This window comes from Felis catus, chromosome B1, assembly GCF_018350175.1.
Source record: "Felis catus isolate Fca126 chromosome B1, F.catus_Fca126_mat1.0, whole genome shotgun sequence".
NCBI classification, from domain to species: domain Eukaryota; kingdom Metazoa; phylum Chordata; class Mammalia; order Carnivora; family Felidae; genus Felis; species Felis catus.
This window is the reverse complement of record NC_058371.1, coordinates 119,713,099-119,736,851: the sequence shown is the minus strand read 5'-3', so window position 1 is coordinate 119,736,851 and position 23,753 is coordinate 119,713,099. Positions and strand designations below refer to the sequence as shown.

General features: G+C 39.0%; 1 protein-coding gene across 3 annotated transcripts in view; it reads right to left on the bottom strand.

Annotated features, from left to right (window-relative positions):
- Positions 1-244: 244 nt before the first annotated feature.
- SLC39A8 (solute carrier family 39 member 8) overlaps positions 245-23,753 on the bottom strand; it is an 80,036-nt gene continuing 56,527 nt past the window's right edge. For all 3 annotated transcript variants that reach the window (XM_006930941.5, XM_023252908.2, XM_019829164.3), the window contains exons 7-9: positions 4,799-5,006; positions 4,194-4,378; positions 245-1,754 (exon numbers count right to left, since the gene is read on the bottom strand). In XM_006930941.5, coding sequence (XP_006931003.3) covers positions 1,605-1,754; positions 4,194-4,378; positions 4,799-5,006 — 543 coding nt within the window. In that variant the 3' untranslated portion in view covers positions 245-1,604. The remainder of the gene's footprint in view (positions 1,755-4,193; positions 4,379-4,798; positions 5,007-23,753) is intronic.

Below are 23,753 nucleotides of genomic sequence, written 5' to 3'. Positions count from 1 at the left end.
AAATAAATGTTAAAAAAAAATTTAAAAAGGTAACGATTATTCTTAAGACTGAATGTAAACAGATTAAATGATAAAAACAGATTCTATGTTTACTGATTAATCTTTCCATATTTATTTGCTGAATATCTTTGCAATAAACACATCACCAATTTCCTATTTCTCTCTCTCCCCCGTAACACCAGGTACAGGGAAGTCACTCAAAAAAAAGATATATATTAAAATGAATAACAAACGACACAATGCATGGCTTCAAAGGTGTTTACTATTTGGTCAAACATGTTTTTAATTGTCAGTTATAAAGAGAAATCTACATTAACATACATGTTAAATATTCATCTACTCTGCATTATTGCTAGGTGACACCATCGCATGGTCTGTGGGAAAATGTTAATTCCTGAGATCATTGTTGGCTTTTATCAATCACTTTCCTCACTGTCAGTCATCTTTCCTGAAGTGACTTGGGAGTGTGAATTGGGGTTAGGATGTTCAACTGCAGACCAACTTTCTCCATCTGCTAAATGAGCAAGCAGGCCGTCTCACCTCCAAAAGGCACAAAAATAACCACGGTGTGGGGAATTTGTTTTCAAGGTATGCCATAGAGGAAAAATGTGGACTGAGCACAGAAGAGGAATGTTATGATTGCTCTCAATCGCCCAGAAGGAATGTGGTTTTCTAGTTAATCAGTCCTTGACATACAGCAGTCCAGCTATTATTTTGCACCTATTTAAAATACACTCTGCTAAGCAGTTATGTTGAATTTTAAAAGAAAACTGCTTAAACTTACATCCAGTTTCTTTCTATAAACCAACATAGTCTTTCCCTTCACGATGCAAATACATGATACGCTGTAGCTGAGTGGTCCCCGGCCCCACGCTTTCTGCCCTGGGTTGCGGTGCAATTACACCTGAGCCATAAAAAAAGCAATTCTGCATTTGTGTGGGAGCAGGGAGAGCTTCCACTTGGAGATGAGGTGTCCGATAAAGTCTGAACTTAGTAGGGCTAACAAAACTTTACTGATTGCATAACTCATATTATTTTAGGATAATTTTTGAAAACGAGCCTACAAGTCCCTAACTGAGATATAAAACAGAAAAAAAAAAGCTATGAGCAATCTTTCTTTCCTGGGTTCATTAAGGCCTTGGAATCATTTAGATCTGTGTTGCATGCATTTTGCTTCTCTTCCACATTTTAATGTACTTGCCTGTGAAAGCACTAGGACAAATTAACTGAAAGAAAACCACTCTGAAACCGCTTGAGCTTTTGAGCCTGCCACAGAGGTTTAAAGGCTTATACAACCTAGCCTGTGTTTCTCTCTCTGGATCTTCATGTCTAAATGATTGTCAAATGCATAAAACATGAAGAAGTGGGTACTGACCAAAGATCTCGTGTGCCTGCCTTTTCAGACTGGAACCGAAAACCCTTTGAAGCATCTTTAACAACAAATAATGGCCTATTTCACAGATCTGAAAACAATAATCAGTTTTCCTGACCTACAGTTGAAAACAAAATTATCTTTTAACTAAATAGGATCAGCTTCAAAATCCCTTTGGAGATGTTTTTATTTATTAAATGCCTTCCTTGACAACAGCATCTTTCATTTCCTATTACTCCAATTCAATTTCTCCTGCATACAAAGTAATGAGAAGAATGGCTGTGAATCCAGTTAACATTCCAGCATTCTGAATCATGAAGTAAGTAAAATCGGTTTTTCTTCCAGTTACCTTTTCTCTCAGCATGTCGTTCATCTCTGGAAACTAAGAGAAAGATACATTGTTAGATAACTGTCGCCATCTGGTGGTAAAACATAAAACAGCCGCCTAGAGGTTTCTGCGGGGTTGGGGCAGTGATGACTTAATTCAGATGTTTAAATGTTTTATTTAGCATAGCGTATAGATATAGCATAGCATTGATAGCATAAAAGGGATATCTAGCCTTACCAGACATCAACAAGAATAAAAGTATAGAAGTAGTGCTCCCCACCTGAGTTAATCAGTGGGACAGGATTTACCTCATTTTATGCCTTGTGTTTCTCTTTGTCTGTCCGCCTGTCTGTCTCTCTCCCGCCTTACTCTCTATGCTCCATTCACACCATTCTTTCAGGATCTCAAATGCATCCAAACTTTTTCTGTCCTCAAACTCATCACACCCACCCAAACCGCTATCTGACCTCTTCCCCCTCTAATTTCTCAATAAGCTCCATCCTTCAGGTTCCAGCTTCAAATCATACTTTCCAGCAAGGCTTCCCTTAGCCCCTCCTAACTTACACTAGAGTCCCCTAACTTCATCTCTCGCCACATGTACTGCTTTTCTCCTTAGCTCACGGATTTTTTTTATTTGTAATTATTTAGTCATGTGTATGATTTTATTCATTGAATTTCTGGTTTCCTCTCTTTAAAGACAGAATGCCCCGCAGATGCAGGGAGTGTGCCTCTTCTTGCTCACTCCAGTGTCCCCAGCACCTTGCAAATTCCAGGCCAGGCACAGAAATATCAATCAATAGTGCCCAATTAAATAAATCTTTAGGAATCGCTATACATTTAATTCTGTTCTCTTTAATTTGTGTCTTTCTGCTTGCTCTACCCCTCACAAAATCATAACGTTTTCAAATAAATTATGTACTCTTCTAGGATTGAAGGCTATAACAATCTCATTACAGTGAGTGCAATTAAAACTCCAGCTTCTGTTCTTAAAATCTACCTTTTCTCAGCAGATAAACTCTACTGAAAAGGCTCCAATAGATCTGTAAATGCCAGCTTTTCAAAATGTATTCCAAAATTATATATATATATATATATATACACACATACATACACACACGCACACACACACGCGCACACACGCGCGCGCACACACACACACCATGATGCATTGTACCAAAGCATCCAAGAGGCCTCCAGAACCCAATCAATCCATGTGCCTGATTTAAGAAGGTTGTTTTACCAGGATAAAATGAGTGAAAGCTGTGAAATTATTCTGAAAAAAGCAAACTGTTGTAGGACATACAATGTCACATATGAGTATCCTTTCCTTGAGTGGAACAATTCTGATATTCTGCTCTTCTAACAAAGAACAGAAAAGTGATGGCCTGGCACAAATACAGTATGAGACACGAATTGTGTGAAGAACAATATAATGCAGTGATGGTTCTGAGGGATGACGTTCTTGCTCTGATCAGGGCCTGCACAGAACAGTGAGCAGAGCGAGACGGTTATCATGTGGAGCTGAGAATGCAGATGAAGGAAACTAAATTATTAAATTATGTGTGTGATACATATTCAGTTCCAAACGCAAAGGAAATGCTCCTTGAATTGCATATATGTAGCACATTCTCATTTTCCAGAAAGCTGTCCATGATACATTTGAAAATGCACAGGGCACAGGATCATTGATATTCTCTTTTACACACACACACACACACACACACACACATAAATAAAGACACAGACACAGCATAAACACAGATACAAATATATACCAACCCATGTAAATATTGTCCAATTTCAATTTACCAGTTTTAGTTTAATCCAAAAGACTCTCACTGTTTAAAACTCTGAAATAACAAAATGCTATTTATTCTAACAAGTTATTCCCTTCCAAATGTGATATCCTGGGGTGCCTGTGTGGCTCAGTCGGTTAAGCATCTAACTTCAGCTCAAGTCATGATCTCACGGTTCATGGGTTTGAGCCTCTCATTGGGCCCTGTGCTGACAGCTCAGAGCCTGGAGCCTGCTTTGGACTCTGTGTCTCCCTCTCTTTCAGTGCCTCTCCCCTGCTTTCTCTCTCTCTCTCTCTCTCTCTCTCTCTCTCTCTCTCAAAAATAAACATTAAAAAAATTTTTTTAAACAAAAAATGTGACATCCTCACAAAAGAGGGGGAGAAGGTCCAATGGGGACATACTATAATAGAGTACAAGGCTTACCTACCACAAGGCAAAAAACCGGGGACAATACCTCTACTTCGGCAAAAGTAAATCATTTCATCTTTTATCAATTAGATCATAGATCAAACGATCAATGAGAATCACTTTCAAGTTACTATTAGTACAAGAAGAATGATCTGTTGAACCAGGAATGTTTTAAATGACAGAATTTCCACACTGTGGAAAGTAGAAGGTCACCCTTAGTCAACTCACAACCCAGATGCTTATTTCTAAATTTTAAATTAAAACAAGATAAAAAATTTTAATTTCTTACCATATCCGCCAGAGAAATATAGAGGAACATGCCTCCAGCAAGAGCAAATATAATATTTGGAGCAAAATTGTTGCCCACCAAAATGCCAAAAGCCAACCCAACATAGCAGGAGCATGCAGAAAGGAAATTGAATAACAAGGCTTGCCGAGTGCTCATTCCTGCACTGAGTAGGATCACAAAGTCCCCTAGAAAAAGAAGAAAATACCAAATAGTTTTTGCTATTTTTGGATGACAGAAGATAAGCATCAATATCCAACAAGGGCTCCTTCATTTAGATGCATCAGTGGGATTTTTAAGTGTGTCACCTAAAATGTCTCACTCCAGGGGCGCCTGGGTTGCTTAGTCGGTAAAACGTCCAACTTCAGCTCAGGTCATGATCATGGGTTCGAGCCCTGCCTCGGGCTCTGTGCTGACAGCTCAGAGCCTGGAGCCTGCTTCGGATTCTGTGTCTCCCTCTCTCTCTGCCCCTCCCCAACTCATGCGCGTGCACTCTCTCTCTCTCAAAAATAAATAAATGCTAAAAATTTTTTTAAATAAAATAAAATGTCTCACTCCACTGAAATCGAGAAGTAACCAACTTTTACAGTATGATCAGAGCCCCTTACCTAACTCATGAGGAAATTCTTCACACAGAATTGCTATAGAGGTACTGAGTCCCTGAAGAAGAGACAAGGTACAGGAAGCCCCAATCGCCAGGCCGTCGATGAAATTGTGGAGGGCGTCACTGAGGGTTACCATCCAGGCAATTGTCCCTATTTTTGACAGTTTGGGTCCCTTCAAACAGGTACATGAACTCGACTCTGTTTTTCCATCCTGTAAAATAACAGAAAATCAACCAACAAATTAAGCTACATTTCTTGAAAGTCTGAGAGTTACACAGAAAGGAGTAGGAGATGTGTTATGTATTGAGAAAGACAAATGGTTCCAACAGAAAGTCTTTCATGGTGGCTAAGAACTCCTAATCATTTATAACAACAAAAACTTACCGTAGGGAGAAAGGAAATGAAGACACTGACAGGCCTTGAATGAGCTACCCAAAAGACATTTTACTTTGGTTTCCCCTTAAAAAATCCTTTTGATTTGTACAAACAGTTCTTACTATTGCCTTCCTAAAATGCAACAGATACTAACTGAAGAATTTGATTCATTTGCATACTTTAAAATAAAGGAAGTTTTTCACAGACCAAATGCAAAGTCTTTTTCCATGCTACAATGTAAATGTGAAACCCACATTTAAAGCACAATGACATCAAAGAACATTTATGGTAATCCGTCCTACATTATCTGAGCAGGTTATCTGGGCCTCAGTTTCTTCAACTGTGAAATGAAGATAACATACTACATGATTCATTTACTTTTCAATGACTTAGTAAGTTTCTGCTGTGTTCCAGGTAGTGTATGTTGGGTGATTAAACTGTAATAATGCATTCCCTACTATCTCTAAATTTCAACGATTCTTTTAGCATCTCAGGAAATGTGATTGGAACAGTGCCTTTGCACTAACACCTCTGTCCGTTTTGAAACAAGAATAAAAACAGAAAAGCCTACAACAAAACCTTTGAAGGAATTTAGATTTCCATAAAATTTACAAAGTTGCATAAAACCAGATGCCAAACACCAACTCGAGCCACTTTCCAGAAACGGTAGAAAAAGAAACTAAAATGCAAATTTACTTTTAAGTAGGGATGCAATTTGCAATTAACTGGAGAGCGTTTTATTCCTAATTCTCCTCCCCTCAACTCTACCTCAACAGCTAATCAACACATTTATTGAGCGGTGTCCTGGATGCTATGGGAAGGGCACACAAGTGGAAAATGCAACTTCTATCTTCAAGAAGCGCATTTGTATTAGAGAAACGTGATGTAAAGTATATGATTGACTTTGTAAAAAACATTCATTATACGGCCGGCTGAGAGGAGCTGCCTTCAGAGCCATCATCTGCAAGGTTTTAGATTTGTTTCGATGCCACTTCATTGCTCAAAACACTTTGGGGACTGGCTCTTTCAGAGCTGACTTTAGATCTTGCAATTTACATCCTTTCACCGTGTCGTTAGTGGCAAATTTTCATCTTTGGGGAATGTTTTTGTTTGTACACACAGCCAAAAGTCATTTGGAGCCACTATGTTCTTAAATGAACACGCAAAGGGCAAGGGCGGGGGGGGGGGGGGGGGGGGGCGGGGGTTGTTACTGGTAGCAGCAGTGGTTGTAGAAGTAGCCTGAGCCGTGATCGTAGTAGGAATAGACACAGTAAAGGCATAAAGTATTTATCATGTGCCAGGCCCTGCTCTAAGCACTTGAGATATTTAATTCCTTTGGAACAGCTCTGTGAATTAAGGACTACTATTATCATCATTTTAGAGTTGAAGAAACTAAAAATACAGAAATGTTGCTGAACTTATCCAAGGATGCAAGGGAAATACGTGGACTATTTTAGTAACTGTTTTACTACTTCAAATTTGTGGGAGGGTGGGGAGGGGACCACTTCTTGTCCAAAATAGGTTCTGAAGGCAATTCACAAGAAGAATACCCCCTTCTCTCAAAAAACTCATTTTTCTATTATTTTTTAATGTTTATTTATTTTTGAGAGAGGCAGGCAGAGCGCAAGCACGGGAGGGGCAGAGAGAGAAGGAGACACAGCCTGAAGCAGGGTCCAGGCTCTGAGCAGTCAGCACAGAGCCCAATGCAGGGCTCGAACCCATGGACCTGAGATCATGACCTGAGCCGAAGTCGGACACTTAACCGACGGAGCCACCTCCCAAAAAACTCTTCTAAACACTTGAAGCAATGTTGGAATAAGTGTTCAGTCTCCCTTTGTTTTAAAGGTAAATCTCAGCGGCATAAAAAGAATTCCATCTGGTCTTCAAATGTGGTCTTTTTACTTTACAATGTTAAAAGATAAACTGAGCTCATTTAAAACTCAAAGAATTTGAGCAAAAATTGATTCAAATTGGGCATTGTCAAACCAGGTGTGGTTAGGAGTGCTCCATGGACAAGAGCGCAAGGCAGAGACTGTTACAGAGACAAGGCAGAAGCAATGTAAGAAAAGTACTGATTGGCTATAACTTAAAGACCCATTGGCTTTTTGTGACCAATTGTCTTTAGGTTTTGATTTCATAAACTTGAGACATCTACAGGCTTAGATTTTGGTTTGATTACATAGGCTGCCAAGGCATTAGAGCCACCTCAGTCTAATGGCCTCCTTGTTTACTTACTTTAATAGTCAATATATCTTAAATGGACAACATACTAAACAATCTCAATTTAGTATAGGTCATATGGGTGACTTGGGTAAGAAATGCCCCAGAACAGGAAGCAATAATTGCCAAAGAAACAGAAGCGGTCATGAGAAAAGCCATTGAGGAAGAGACCTTGGTTTTACAAAAACTTAGTGCCAAGAGACACTTAATAAGACCACTTGTTTTCATCTTCCAACTTGGTTTACCTAATCAAATATTTATATTTCTTTATTTACTTGTGAGGATTTAAGGAAAAGAATAAAAGACCAAATTTTGACTACCTGATATTATGTACAAAGTCTGTATACAAACTCCTTTAATTCTGAAAAAGAAATTAAATTAATATATCAGGCATGATTCTCTTACCTCTAAGTACAGATATTACTGTGTTTATTATGCTTCCTTCTAGCTCTATAAACTTAGGTTTCAAATGACACTGTTGGGTAGGCTAACAGTCATACATTTTTAATAATTTTGGAACAAACATAAGTAGGCATACATTCACAAAGAGCTTATTTTTAATTCACCAAGTACTAAGTTACTGAGCAGAGGAAACACTAAATTCAAGTTCTTCTGGTTAAGTTACTGAGTATTCTTCTCTCTCTTTTATTTTTGTTTACTGTTTTCATTGTTTGCTTGCTTGCTTGCTTGCTTCCTTGTGTGACTTAAACAATAAATCTGAGGCTATTTCTAAGTTCACCCATGATGAGGCAACTCAATCTAGTGGAAAGATCTTAGGTCTAAAGCCCAGGAGAACCAAGTCCTAGCTTGGCTTTGACAAGAATTACTGTGGAATCATCAGTAAGGTTCTTAACATCTCTCATCTTAGTTATTAATGGAAATAAAAGTCAAAGCAAAGTGCACACTAATCGGAACTGAGGGAGAAAGAATATCACGGACCAAAGTTATAAAAGCAGAGGAGAGACTACAATCCCAACATAAGTATATTGGGGAAGAAACAAAAAGGGAAAAAAAGTAATAAAAAATCAAAATGAAAAAATCAAGTAGACTTATTGCAGAACCCTTTACATTTAAGCAAAGAGAAGGGCCATCAAAAAGAGGAGGAGGGCACAAGGGGGAGAAAAAGAAGAAGACGCAGAGGTGTGGCATGAGGAGGGAAGAGGAGGAAGACAAATAGAAGGAAGAGGAAGATATGAAGGATGGAGAAAAAGAATAAAAAGGAGGAAGTAGAGAAGAACAAGGGGGAAGGAGGAGAAAAATGAGGAAAGAAAAAAGGACTTAGTTATCCTTCAGTAGGATATGAATCATATTAATACATCTTATGTGTGCAGTGAAGTATTATGCAGAGTAGTGGGGATGATGAATGTCTAGTCCACATGTAAAAATGTCCAAAACACAGTGTTGAGGTAAATATATATTTCTCAGCATGGCCAATCTTTTATTAAAATAAATAAAAATTTAAATAAATATAATATTTTTGTTAAATATTTTGTCAAAATTAATTAAATAAATAAGTAAAATACATCTTATTGTAATTCCATGATGGTCTAAGTGCAAACATATTTGGAAGGATATTTACAAAATTGGTAATCACAGTTATCCTTGGGAGACAGCACCATTATGGATAATCCTTGAGGGTTCTTTTTCTTGTTATTTCTTATGGGTGTCCTGGATCTTTTTTGCACTTATTGTATATCATTTTAATACTTGGAAAACAAAACATTCAAGCCACAGGATGAGAACTAGCAAGAGGGAAAAGTGAACTTGTCATTATTCAGGAATTATCATCAGCAAACAAGGTAAAGCTGGAAAAACAGGCTGCCTGCCAGATTTTATCTGCATTGAAAAAAAGCATGTGCTATCCCACTAAAATGAAACTTTTTTGTTGGATTAATGGCTGCAAAGTCCAGCATGAGCACAGTCAGACCTCATTCTTCATTGGGAGAGTCAAGATGAACCATGATTAATAAAAACGTTCTTACAGTTTATTGTCTATATGTTTCATTGATAAGAAGGTAAAAGTAAACAACTAACCGGTAAAAGTTAAATTCCAAATTCTAAATCCCATGCTGAAAGAATTTTTCAGAGGAAGCACTCTGATAAAAATAAAACCAAACCAAGAGAAAAGGAACAACCTACTAAAAAGCATAATGAAGATGGCAAAAGGAAGTATAAATGACAACAAACAACAGATGAAACTTATATGCAAAGAAATATATAAACTCTGTGCCCGTGAAACAAAAGTTAATGTAATATAAATAAAAATGATACAATATCATTTTAAGAAGCTGTAAAGAAGGGGGAGGTTTGATATTTAAGGAAAGGAGCACTGAATACAAGCTAGCTTAAAGATTAAAAGATCTGTGTCTTGGCATCAAATGGGTATGGCTACTTCATAGCTTTGTGTCCTGTAGAAAGTTACTTGGGTCTTAGTTAATGCAATAAGACAAGAAAAGGAAATAAAAGGCATACACATACTGGGAAGAAATAAATAAAACTCTCTTGTTGGCAAATGACATGACTGTTTACATGGAAAATCCAAAAGAATAGACGAAAAAGGTCCAAGAACTAATAAGCAATTATAGGAAGGTTGTACAACAAGACTAATGTACAAAAGCCACTTATTTCCTACATACCAGCAATGAGTAAGTGGAGTTTGAATTTAAAATCACAAAACCATTTACTGGCACCACCCCCAAAATGAAATAGGCATAAGTCTAACAAAATATGTACACAGTCTATATGAAGAAAAGCACAAAACTATGATAAAAGATATCAAAGAAAAACTAAATGGAGAGATATTCTATGTTTGTGGGTTGGAAGATTCATTATTGTCAAGATGTCAGTTCTTCCCAATGTGACCTAAAGATTCAATGCCACCCCAGTCAAAATCCAAGCAAGTTATTTTGTGGGTATTTTGTGATTCTAAAGTTATACGGAAAGGCCAAAGACCTAGAATAGCCAATACAACTTTGAAGGAATGGAACAAAGTTGGAGGAATCACATTACATGACTTCAAGACTTACTAATATAGCTACAGTAATCAAAACAGTGCGATAATGGTGAAAGAACAGACAAATAGATCAAGAAAATAGAAGTATTAAGCTGTGAAAAGACATGAGGAATCTTAAATGCATATTACTAAGTGACAGAAGCCAATCTGAAAAAGCTACTTGTTGTATGATTACAACAATATGACAGTGTGGAAAAGGCAAAACTATGTAGACAGTAAAAAGATCAGTGGTTGCCAGGGCAGTGAAAATACTCTACATGATACCACATTGATGGATACGTCATCACACATTTGTCCAAACTCACAGAATGTACAACACCAAGAGTGAACTGCATACTATGGACTTTGGATGATCATGATGTGTCAGTGTAGGTCCATAAGTTGTAATAAATGTACTGACCTGGTGGGGGATGTTGATAATATGGGAGGCTATGCATGTGTGGAGGCAGAGGGTACATGAAAAATCTCTATACTTTCTTCTCAATTTTGCTATGAACCTAAAACAGTTTACAAAGCACCCATATGTTAATGTCTTTGTTTTTTTGACCTTTACAACATCCTCATGAGGGAAACAGAACAGACACTGGTACTCTTAAAGATAATGAAAATGACAATCAAGAATACAAATGACTTAGTCAAAGCAACACAACACAGGAGCTGTTGGGATTAGGCTACTTAATTATTTACTGAGCACCTATTTTATAGCAGGCAAGAACTGTGCTGAGAACTGTGCTAAGAACTGTGGACAGAAATACAAATCAGAGAATCTCTGTCTTGTTGCAATTCATAATCCAGAAAGGAACAACCAAGATTCAAACTCCAGACCTGTAATAAACAGCTCTTATCTGCCCTTCCAGAATAACTCTCTACCCTCTCACTCTGCTCTGTCCTGAATGAGCCATCTCTACAGGCTCTTCGTCCTCTGGTTTTCATTTGGGATTGACCATTGGGTAGCTCTAGAGAGAGTTCAGTGGGAGAAAGGAGGGAGAACTTAGGGTATTTATTTTTCTGATGCCCATTTGTTTGGTCATCTAAGGCTGTCCATGATCCTCAAATGAAGGCCACAACTCTCTTTGCAGATTTTAGTAACCGCTCTCTGAACTGGGTGTTATCTGGGCCAGTAAGTCATAACATCAGCTGTTCACATCAGCATTCCATTATTAAATTGTATATATAAGAACAGCCCCACACCAGTTGTGAAGATACAAACAAATTGCAATGACAGGTGACTTAGAACTCCGTGGTATCTGAACCTTATGCTTCATTTCTTTTCCTTCAACAACAATAGGCTTCATGGGGAGTTCCCTAAAGCCAGTTAACTATGGAGAGATCTGTAAGTGCTGCAGCACTAGCCAGCTATACAATTTTACTCACAATAAACTTAAAATACAGTGATAAAGGAGAATTCTTCACATGGGCAGAACTTTTGAGTGTAGTGTTAAACTTCACATAGGAGAAATGACTGAGATATAGATCTACACTAACTAGTGAGTGGGGGCTAAAAAGTTGGCTAGGTGGCCAGAAACTTCCAAAAACCAAAATTGGAAATTGGTAGACAGGAGATCTGGACAGAAACATACAGATGGACCTCTTGTAAAAGGCGCAGAGTGTGAAGATAATTCTATTCCGTTAAATCTCATAAGGGGCTATCATAAGGGTAGTCTCGATAACAAAGTGAATAAGAAGATCTGACTGTAGGGGCTCCTGGGTGGCTCAGTCGTTTAAGCACCTGACTCTTGGTTTCGGTTTAGGTTACGATCTCATGGTTCATGAGGTTGAGCCCCACATTGGGCTTAGCCCTGACAGTGTGGAGCCTGCTTGGGATTCTTTCTCTCTCCCTCTCTCTCTACCCCTCTCCTCCCCACACTCTCTCTTTCTCTCTCAAAATAAATCAATAAACTCTAAAAAAAAAAAATAATCTAACTGTAAACTTCACTTGGTATCTTTCATCAGCCATCTCAATGTTTGTTTAATGGGCCCATAAACAAAAGGGTCAGAATAGTGGGGATGGAGACTATTCACAGCTCAGCATTCTCTTCCTCTAGCCAAAGTGATTTGGCTTGCCAACACTGAAGAATGTCCAACCTGTCAAAAACCAGGATTAATGCTGAACCCCTCAAAAAAGGCATCATTGTCCAATGGGGCAGGAAAGCCCAGCTGGCTATACACAGAGGCAGGATGATTGCATCGATGATTCCTCATCATACAGGGGTACTCTTTGGACTCACAAATATAGGCATATACAATATGCCTTCCTTGCTTTCAGTGTTTCTGCTAGCACCATCATTCATGGACTTATGGTACACCTGATAAATAGCCAAGATAACCTTCATAAATGGTCTCCAAACCATTTTGTAGCAAAAGAAATGAGACAATGGGCTCAATCCTTAGAATTCACAAGTCATATCACTTGTCTCTTCATCAAAAAAACCAACTGGATAGAAATATGGAATGACCTGCTGAGGGCTCAGCTAGAATGTAAGCTAAGAGAAAAACCCTGAGAGATTGGAGTTCTGCCTGTAGGCTGTAGATACGTGGCTGACACTAGCAGCCGAATATATGGGGCTATCACTGCTATAGAGGATGCACAGATCCAGAAACCTTAAGGTGGCCCACTGCATGTTTACACCTAATAACCCACCTGAAGAATTCTTGCTTCCTGTTCCCAACACCTTAGACTTGGTGAGTTTGAAGGTCCTCATGTCCAAGGGAATAATTCTTCCACCAGGTAACATGGTCATCATTTTCTGATTCATTGGAAGTAGAGATTAACTCCAGGAAATTTAAAGTTCTTTGTATCCCTAAACCAATAGGTAGATGAGGAAGTCACTATGTTGCCTAAGATGATGACACATCGTGATCAGGAAAACCTGAGTTTCTGCTACAAAATAAAGATAAGAATAATGTTTGGAACTCAGGAAATTCAGTGGGGCACTTCTTAATACTCCTTTTCCAGTGATCCTGGTCGAGGAAGAACAGCAACAACCCAGTAAGGACAAGACCACCCAGGACTCAGATCTTGCAGGAATGAAGATCTGGGTCACTTCAGTTGGAAAAGGACCTCATCAGTCAAGGTGATGCCAGACAGTGAGGTAAATACAGAAGGTTTAGTGGAAGGAGGCAGCTATAATTACCAACCTAGGCCTTATAACCATCTACAGAAGTCAGAATCAGCTGTAACTTAAATTCATATTCCTTAATTGCATCTCTCCCCCCATCTCCCTCCCCTGGTATTTTATATGAAGAATACTGGCGGTGGCCAACATTTTAGTTCTAGATTGCATATTGAATTGTTATCACAGAAGGATGATACAGCACACAGTAGTTGATGGGGATTTATGCAGTCTCTGTGCTGGGTACATGCATTTTTCACCCAGATGAAGGGCAAGAGTGGAGGCTGAGAGAAAAAAAAGGGGTGGAGTATACCAGATATCTTTCAATTCCCACTCCAGACCCACTTTCTACCCTTCTTTTTCCAGTTCTTTGTTCTATGAGACCAGTACCAACTGCATCAAAGGGCTCCCATGTGCCTGGCTTCTAGCTGGTTCCAAACAGAGAGCTCTAACATAAAATGGGAGGGAAAGAGGGGAGGGAGACCAAGGTACTTATTCCATGGGCTCCTTCCTTGAGGGGTAACTTAAGCTGGTTACGTACCTCAGTAAAGATCACTGTTCCACACACAGTGTTTTTCTGTACAAGACTACCTCTTAGGTTCTACCAACTTCTTCCTTCCCTTTTCCCTTTCATTATTCATAGTTGGTAAGATTACTCATAGCTCCATGATTCCAAGTCCCACTTTTACTGCACTGTCCTTTGTGGTTCACATATACCTTGCTCAGAGTTTTCTAAAGTGTCCCTTTCGTACTTATTATTTATCCTTATTTGAATGTGCCACCTCTTTCTGGAAAGAACATGACTGATATAAAAAGTCTAATGCTCTTTCTACACTGACTGCTCACAGACTCTACATAAACCATGAAATATATTTTAATGGGAAAATTTACAAAAAGGATTAAATAGATATAAATATATCATAAAGAGTTAGTGCCATACAAATATCACACTTTAGTGGGCTTTACTTTAAGACTGTATTTTCTAGTAGTCTTAATGTATTTTATAGTTGGTGGTTCCTTTGTCCTTCCTCCATCCCAGAAAAGTCAGTCTCAGATCACTATAACCAAAATGAAACTTCATATCGGAAAGAAGAAATCAATTTTATCTTTAATGTGTTTCACAAAATATAATTCAAATGTGCTCAGTCTTTAGTCATTTGGTTTTAGGAAAATCTCATAACTATTTCCAAAACTCTCCTTGCTAATGAAAATAGCCATTAACAGGAAAATAACAATTTCCAGAAACCTTGAAAATTGTTTCCCTTCCCTCCATCCCTTCAGGGGAATGTGAGTAAATTTGTTTTGGTCTTTAGGAGTTGAAATAATTGCCTTTCATGTTCAGTTTGGGACCATATCATTTTACTGTCTTAGACAAAAATAACTTAGGAGAAATCTGACAGGTTTTCAAGAAATATGCTACTATTTTGCCAATGGAATTGAAAGTATACACTAATTAAGTATTTGCAGTTATCCTAATGGACTATTTACACCACTCTAAAAGGCTGCCTACTGCTACTACAGATAGAGATAGCATTAATGCTCTGGTACGTTCGGGAAGCAGGATATCATTCTTATAAAAAGCCTGCATAATGTGTGCCTGGGCCAGCACAACCCTCACTGTTACTGAACTGTTACTGAGAAGTCTTAAAGGGAGTCAGGAGGCACCAGGAAACTGGTTAAGTTTTAATGTAAGCTGGAGAATGTTGCTAGGCTCTTGAAAAGTAGTGTTCCCAAAATACATGAATATCTACATTGCTCAACATCAAAACTTCCAGAATAGTTCAGACAAGGACAGAGGGTTAGGATGGGGTGTGGTAGAGGAACCGGCCCCATGTGGCAACTGCCTGTTGGGTAACTACCATTTGACATGAGTTATGTCAAAAGAACTGAAATGTTGGGGCGCCTGGGTGGCTCAGTCGGTTGAGCGACCGACTTCACCTCAGGTCATGATCTCACAGTTTGTGGGTTTGAGCCCTGCGTCAGGCTCTGTGCTGACAGCTCAGAGCCTGGAGCCTGTTTCGGATTCTGTGTCTCCCTCTCTCTCTGGCCCTCCCCCACTCATGCTCTGTCTCTCTCTGTCTCAGAAATAAATAAACATTAAAAAAAATAAAGAACTGAAATGTAGAAGATCCCACCCAATGTACTACAAATTACTGATTAACCAACCTTCGACAGCTGAAGGAGTGCTCTCTGATTGGCAGAGGAGATTTAGAAATGCAAGCCCCTTAGAGCAAGAAGCTTGGGAAACATGAGAAGAGGCAAGGAGAGATGACAGAAGGGACAAGAGCAAGGACTAACTGCAGTCACTGTGATCAAGCAGGTAACTAGGACACTAGGGGAGGTGTAAGAAATAAACAATCTGCTGGGATAGATCAAAATGAGCAACAGAGAGTTAGAAATAAAAACCCTGAGACACCAGGGTGGCTCAGTCAGTTGAGCGTCCAACTTCGGCTCAGGTCATCAGCTCGTGGGTTCGAGCCCCACGTCGGGCTCTGTGCTAACAGCTCAGAGCCTGGAGCCTGCTTCGGATTCTGTGTCTCCCTCTCTTTGCCCCTAACCCACTCTCATTCTGTCTCTGTCTCTCTCAAAAATAAACATTAAAAAAAAATTTAAGAAACAAAAAGCTGTTCTCCGTGAGGGGGCAGCCAGCAGGCTGGTCTATATTTCAGTATAGACATCAGAGCCCATTTCTACTTCATATTTGGAAAGTGAGGAGTAGAAATGTACAGGAGATAAGGACAGCAGGACCTCGTTCCTCTTAACGATGTCACTATGACCCTCTGAAGATTTGTTCCCCAGTTTAGGAAGTTTTATAGTGGAGAATTGAGCATGGAAGGCACAGGACATAATCATTAGCACAGAACAGTAAGAATGATAACATCAACAGTATAAGTTATTTAATCTTCCCCACAGCCCTATGTGGTTCCTATTCCCATTTTACAGGTGAGAAAACTAAGGTATAAAGAGGTTAAATAACTATGCTCAGTCCTACCTCTAGAGAGGAGCAGAGACAGGATTTAAATGCCTATGCCAAACAAGCACACCATGATCTCTAGGAGACGTGGAATTTTGTTCTCTTTCTTGTTCGCCCCTATTCATCCAACATTTAGTACTGCAGGCACTCTGAATGTTTGTCGTCTGAAGAAATGAAGGCATAATAATAGTAAAGTACATTTTCTCTCATGACAGGCTCACAAATCACTGTCACATGAAGCATCTATTCCAATCTCTCCAAAGAGCAAACATACGGGCACTTACGTACAACGTGAGAAGGGTGTGCCTAGAAGAATGTTCGTTAATCAATTCCAAATTGGTTCATCTATATTAAAAAACTCTAAAAGTGCAGAAGTGTTTTTGTTGTCCTTTGTTGTTTGTTTTTGTTTTTTTTTCCTTGCCATTTCTTTGTGAATGAAAGTTGTGGAGCCAGACCAAAAGCTCCTGGAAGACAAGGATTTGTTTTCATTTCAGCCCAGAGTTTAACATTAGTAGGTGCTTAATAAATGTTTTCTTTAAAAAAAAAAAAAAGATGGGGAAATGGGCCTTGTTTTTGCTAAAGCGAGTAGAGAAGTGGAATGTGGAAATTACATTGTAATGGACAGATCTCAGAGTGCTCCCACCCCCATCCCAGTGACCATTAAAGGGCAGAAGACTTATCAGCAGCCACCCTGCATCTAACTTTAGGAGACAACACACTTTCAGAAGATTGCTGGAGAAAGGGGCATAAGAATAAGAATAGTGGCAACAAATGCAACTAACACTTGTTGAGTGCTTACTGCTTTCAAGGCACTCTCCTGAATGCCATGGGATGAGTACTTCTAACACCCTAATCACAGGCGAAGTAACAAGGATACTAGAGATCAGGCCCTGACCAAAAAAACCACACAGCTAAAAATGGAAAAGCCAGGACTTGAACCCACAGGATTTGCCTCCTAGGCCCATGCAATAAAAGCCAGAGACTGCTCAAAAGAACTGAGTTTTTCAAACAAGAAACTCTGAGTTCAGTAGTTTCTTATTACAGGAATGGATTAGTTTATTGCTGCCACCAGCCTCTATCCTGTCAGGTACCGTGATTCAAGAATCTCTGGTTTTGGGGCGCCTGGGTGGCTCAGTCGGTTAAGCGGCCGACTTCGGCTCAGGTCATGATCTCGCAGCCCGTGAGTTCGAGCCCCGCGTCGGGCTCTGTGCTGACAGCTCGGAGCCTGGAGCCTGTTTCAGATTCTGTGTCTCCCTCTCTCTGACCCTCCCCTGTTCATGCTCTGTCTCTTCCTGTCTCAAAAATAAATAAAACGTTAAAAAAAAATTTAAAAAAAAAAAAAAAAAAAAGAATCTCTGGTTTTGAGTAAAATACACCAAGCTGATGTTCTGAGGTTTGCCAACACCTGACACACACCGAAAATACTTCCAGTCATAGAGGGGAAAAGACACCATCCTTGGACTTTCAAATCCATATAATCTGTTGTTTACAGACCACATTATGGATGGAAAAATACAGTTGCTTTCTTGACTGCCCCTTCCTGAGTTTGTTACATTTAACAAAATGTAATTTTAGGACCAGAAGCTCATTTGAGGTTATGGATGTATTTAAATATTAGAACACAGTAACACTTTGTAGAAAGATTTACATCTCGATTTTTCTCCAATATCATTTTATACCAGCATCTGCTGTGCCCCAGCTACTCTGACCTTCTTTCTATTCCTAAAACCCACCAAACTCTTTCCCACCCTGCAGACCTAGGACTGGCGGTTTCCTCAGCCATGACCTTCTTCTCCCTCATCTTTGCATGGATAGTTGCTTCTTATCATTCAAATTTTAGCTTAAATATGTCCCTCACTACACAAACTAAAGTAGCCACTCAGACATCATCACATCACCAACTTTTAATTTCCTCAATATCATATGCAACCCTAGGACACTGAGCTGTGAGTCCCATTGGAACAAAAAGAGTGCCAGAAAGCAGGAACATATTCTAATTTGCCACAACGTATTTCCAAAAACATAGAACAGAGCCTGGCACTGGGCAGGTGATCACAGGATACATGACAAGTGAGTGAATGACAGAATGAATAAATGAATGTCAGCCTTTTGTCTTTTAATGTAGCTTCACTGATTTGACTTATAGACTAGAACGTCAATCAGAACATGAAATGTTATCACAAAAGAAGTCCCAATTTAAGATTGCCATTATTGTTTTAATATACAAGTTACATGACTCTGAAATTTTTATCAAAGTCACCAAAACTACAAAGAATCCAAAGAAGATGTGGACTGTTTCTTCCCAGTAATGGATTTTTGCCATTTTACTTCCCCAAAGTAAAACAATCTCTGGGTCTCTGGGGCACCTGAATGGCTCAGTTGGTTAAGCATCTGACTCTTGGTTCTGGCTCAGGTCATGACCTCATGGTTCGGGAGATTGAGCCTGGCATTAGGCTCCACATGGACAACATGGAGCCTACTGGGGATTCTCTCTTTCTCTCTCTCTCTCTCTCTCTCTCTCTCTCTCTCTCTCTCTCTCTCTCAAAATAAATAAATAAACATTTTTAAAGAAAAAAAAAGGTAAAACAATCTCTAGATTTAGGTCTTTGTTTTGCAGCCTAGAAAACTATTAGTGAAAACTCACTTCAGTTTTTCTGATATGTACCTTATTGCCTACTAATTAAAGCAGATGAACTAGAAAGTATCAGACCAGAGACCTGCAAGGTTTACTGAACCTGCAAAGGTAATCTTTATTGGTGCTTTCTCAGTTATGCAACTTTTTTTGACTATAATCTACTTTCACTAAGTTGCTCTAAAGGTTAAAAAAAGTCATTTTCTTTTTTTTATAATTTATTTATTTTTTAATTGACATCCAAGTGGGTTAGCATACAGTGTAACAATGATTTCAGGGGTAGATTCGTTAATGCCCATAAATTACCCATTTAGCCCATCCTCCCTCCCACAACCCCTCCAGCAACCCTCTGTTTGTTCTCCATATTTAAGAGACTCATGTTTTGTCCCCCTCCCAATAAGGTTTTTTTCAGTAAGCAATTCAATATTCCTAAGTAGAAGATTCAATGAAATAAAGTTTGTTCTTTTTTTACTGTTAATACTCTGATGCCTGATAACAAAAATAAAAAGCAATAATTTCCCAACCATTTTAAAAATAACTGGGCTCACACATTGGGCTCTCTCTTTTCTACTGATAAGAACTCAAAATTTATAATACATCTGAATAGATTGGTCCACTGACTAATATGACAAGCAAAGGTAAAAACAGGAGAAAGTCACTACTTTACGAAAATAAATGAGTTATTAACTTAATTGGAATGAGAGCCTCAGAAAAGGTCTGAAATTCCCTACCTAAAAAGCAGGCATATTGTAAAATCAAATTTCACCACCCAATCAATGCTCTGACTCTAATTTGTTGGTACATTTCTTACAGAGGGCCTGGGTGGCTCAGTCGGTTAAGCATCCAACTCAGTTTTGGCTCAGGTCACGATCTCACGGCTTTTGTGGGCCAGCACATAAGGCTCCAGCATGGAGGCTGCTTGGGATCCTCTCTCTCCCTCTCTAGCTGCCCTTCTCCCACTCATGCTGTCTCTGTCTCTCTCAAAATAAATAAACTTAAAAAAAAATTTTTTTTAAAGTGAGCATCTAATTTGGTCTTCAGACACCCTCAATTATTTTTTTTTTTATTGACTAAGATTATCAGTGAAGTATTAATAGTTTTGAAAGTGGTATTTTTGATCTGGACACGTGCCTGAGACATAAAAATGAATATATATAAATAGACAGATAAATATCTACAGATGAGTGTGTGTGTGTGTGTGTGTGTGTGTGTGTGTGTGTGTGTATGACAATCTGCTAATACTCTACTATATAGTATAGTACTACCAAACTCAAAAAACATCTTGGCAAGTCCACACGTCATTTGCAAGATGCTTTCACTTTGTGATCTTTCTAATTTAGGATCTTTATTTTAAAATATATGGAGTAAATATAACCCGGAATAACCGAATATAGAATAAATTCTATCTCCCCAAGCACTTCTCCCTGGGACATAAATTCCATTTATTACAATAAAACAACTCAAGCTTTGACATATTTTCCATCATGCAATCTACTGAGTAAAAATTACTTACCAGGTCTTGATCCATTATTCCCAAACTGCAAGATGGAGCATGTAAAGAATACAGCACTTTATAAGTATTTTCAAATGATAGCAGAAGTCAAAGAAAAGACAGAGGCCTATTTTGGCCAGTCCAGTATTTATGACATTGAACATCCTTTATAATGCAATCTTTAAAAATTCTGAAAAAAACTGATGTTAAAGACACACCAGGAATAGAACGTGTATTTAAATTCTTCCATTGCTTATGCTGGTTTGCAACTGGGCTTTCTTTACAATAGAATTAAGCAACTTTCTGATGTCCAGAATAATTTACTTGAACCTCTTAAATTTCTTCCTCCTTCATCAAAAGAAAAATGTGTTGACATCCATTCTCCTTTTTTTTTTTACCAATCAGCATGCATGACAGAGCAACACAGAAATTTTTCATTATACTAATAGGGGGAAAATTAACTTGACATCAAGCTTAATTGAGTAAAACCTCACTAATTCTTCTAAATAGGGATAAGTCCTGCTTGATTAGTGAAAGCAATTTAGTACAGAACATGTTTAGATAAATACACTTTTATTGCTTTCTACAACTCACACCAGCAAATGGCTCCCACAGCAAGCGTGGTGGGGGGGTGGGTAGAGGTCCTGAAGAAAACCTGCCACATTGTAGGGATAAAACTAATGTAGCGTCTTAATTACCTAATCACAACTCAGTTATTATTTCTTTAGGTCACTTAAAAACCTTAGGAGCACCTTGCCTTATAAGAATTATTCAAAACAATTCTTACAGACACTACCAAGATACTCTACAGCCCAGCATGTAGCCCAGCATATAAACAAAATATAACAAGTCATAATTCATCAGCTACGACAGATTGGTAGAGTCAAAATTAAGGAGGTTTCACTGTGCAGGCAATCCTCAACTCACTACAAGTTGTATTTCAGAAATTCACTTGTAAATTCATTGTTAGAAATTGGAACTGATTATAGCAATGTTCCCCCAGCCCTTAGGAAGTTAGTGTCATGTGTACCGAAAGGAATATGCAATTGGGAATCAGGACCCCAGAAGGGGATTTCATCATAGCTTCGCCATTTATCATCTGGGTGAACTTGAGTGAGTGACTTAAGAGTCTTAAGTTACTCATCTGTAAATAAATTTAATACCTATTTCACAGGCCTGTTGTAAGAATCCAACATAATAAGAGCTGTAAAGTACCTACTATTCAGTGCTACCTACTTTTACCCCTAGGCATTTCTTTTCTTCTTTCAAGTATCCCTCTACATCAGAGGGATTATCTAGGAGGTTCTAGAAGCACTTCAATGGGTCATGAACCCCTTTATATTGTACATAATAATTGGTGGGCATGTATATTCTTCTGTTGCAAAAGTTAATGTGCTTCATCAAAAAGCTTCCTGAGGGGAATGATTAAGAATACTCTATAGGCACATTTCCCTAAATTTTTCAAAATTTTAAATGGCCAAATGTTTAAAAATAATAATTGGAAGTATCCTCTGCATCTCGGTTACCATTTCACCAAACCTTATTTACCTAGCAGCCTCCCACCCACCCTTTGAGTTGGGTACAAGCATCGGGGCGCCTGGGTGGCTCAGTCAATTAAGCATCTGACCCTTGATTTCAGCTCAGGTCATGATCCCATGGTTCATGAGATTGACCCCTGCGTCAGGCTCTACACTGACCAGCACGGAGCCTGCTTGTGATTCTCTCTCCCTCTCTCTCTCTGCCCCTCCCTCGTGCATGCTCTCTCTCTCATTTTGTCTCTCAAAATAAAATAAACTCTAAAAAAAAAGATGGGTACAAGCATCACCTTCTCAGGAGAGTACCCATGCCGACTTCACTTGGATTGCCACCCACCTTAATGTGTGCCACATCTTTCTTGGCAACTGTGCGTACCTCTACTACAGTACTCATCACACTACAGTACAATTTTTTTAATGTTTATTTATTTTTGAGAGACAGCATGAGCTGGGGAGGAACAGAGAGCGAGGGAGACATAGAACATGAAGCAGGCTCCAGGCTCTGAGCTGTCAGCACACAGCCCGATGCGGGGCTTGAACTCATGAGCCGTGAGATCATGACCTGAGCCGCTTAACCAACTGAGCCACCCAGGCGCCCCTACAATTTTTTTTTACATGTCTATAAGTACCTTTAAGGAGTACCAAGTACATGATAGATGCTTGCTTGTCAAGTAGGCAAGAATTTTTTTCTCACATTTTTGTGATTTCGATTTCTCACATTTTTGTGATGTTTGGATTTCATTAAAAGTATTCATTTTATGGGCAGAAAACATGAATAGACACTTCTCTAAAGAAGACATCCAGATGGCCAACAGGCACATGAAAAGATGCTCAACGTCGCTCCTCATCAGGGAAATACAAATCAAAACCACACTCAGATATCCCCTCACACCAGTCAGAGTGGCCAAAATGAACAAATCAGGAGACTATAGGTGCTGGAGAGGATGTGGAGAAACGGAACCCTCTTGCACTGTTGGTGGGAATGCAAATTGGTGCAGCCACTCTGGAAAGCAGTGTGGAGGTTCCTCAGAAAATTAAAAATAGACCTACCCTATGACCCAGCAATAGCACTGCTAGGAATTTACCCAAGGGATACAGGAGTACTGATGCATAAGGGCACTTGTACCCCAATGTTTATAGCAGCACTTTCAACAATAGCCAAATTTTGGAAAGAGCCTAAATGTCCATCAACTGACGAATGGATAAAGAAATTGTGGTTTATATACACAATGGAGTACTACGTGGCAATGAGAAAGAACGAAATATGGCCCCTTGTAGCAACGTGGATAGAACTGGAGAGTGTGATGCTAAGTGAAATAAGCCGTACACAGAAAGACAGATACCATATGTGTTCACTCTTATGTGGATCCTTAGAAACTTAACAGAAACCCATGGGGGAGGGGAAGGAAAAAAAAAAAAAAGAGGTTAGAGTGGGAGAGAGCCAAAGCATAAGAGACTGTTAAAAACTGAGAACAAACTGAGGGTTGATGGGGGGTGGGAGGGAGGGAAGGGTAGGTGATGGGCATTGAAGAGGGCATCTTTTGGGATGAGCACTGGGTGTTGTATGGAAACCAATTCGACAATAAATTTCATATATTGAAAAA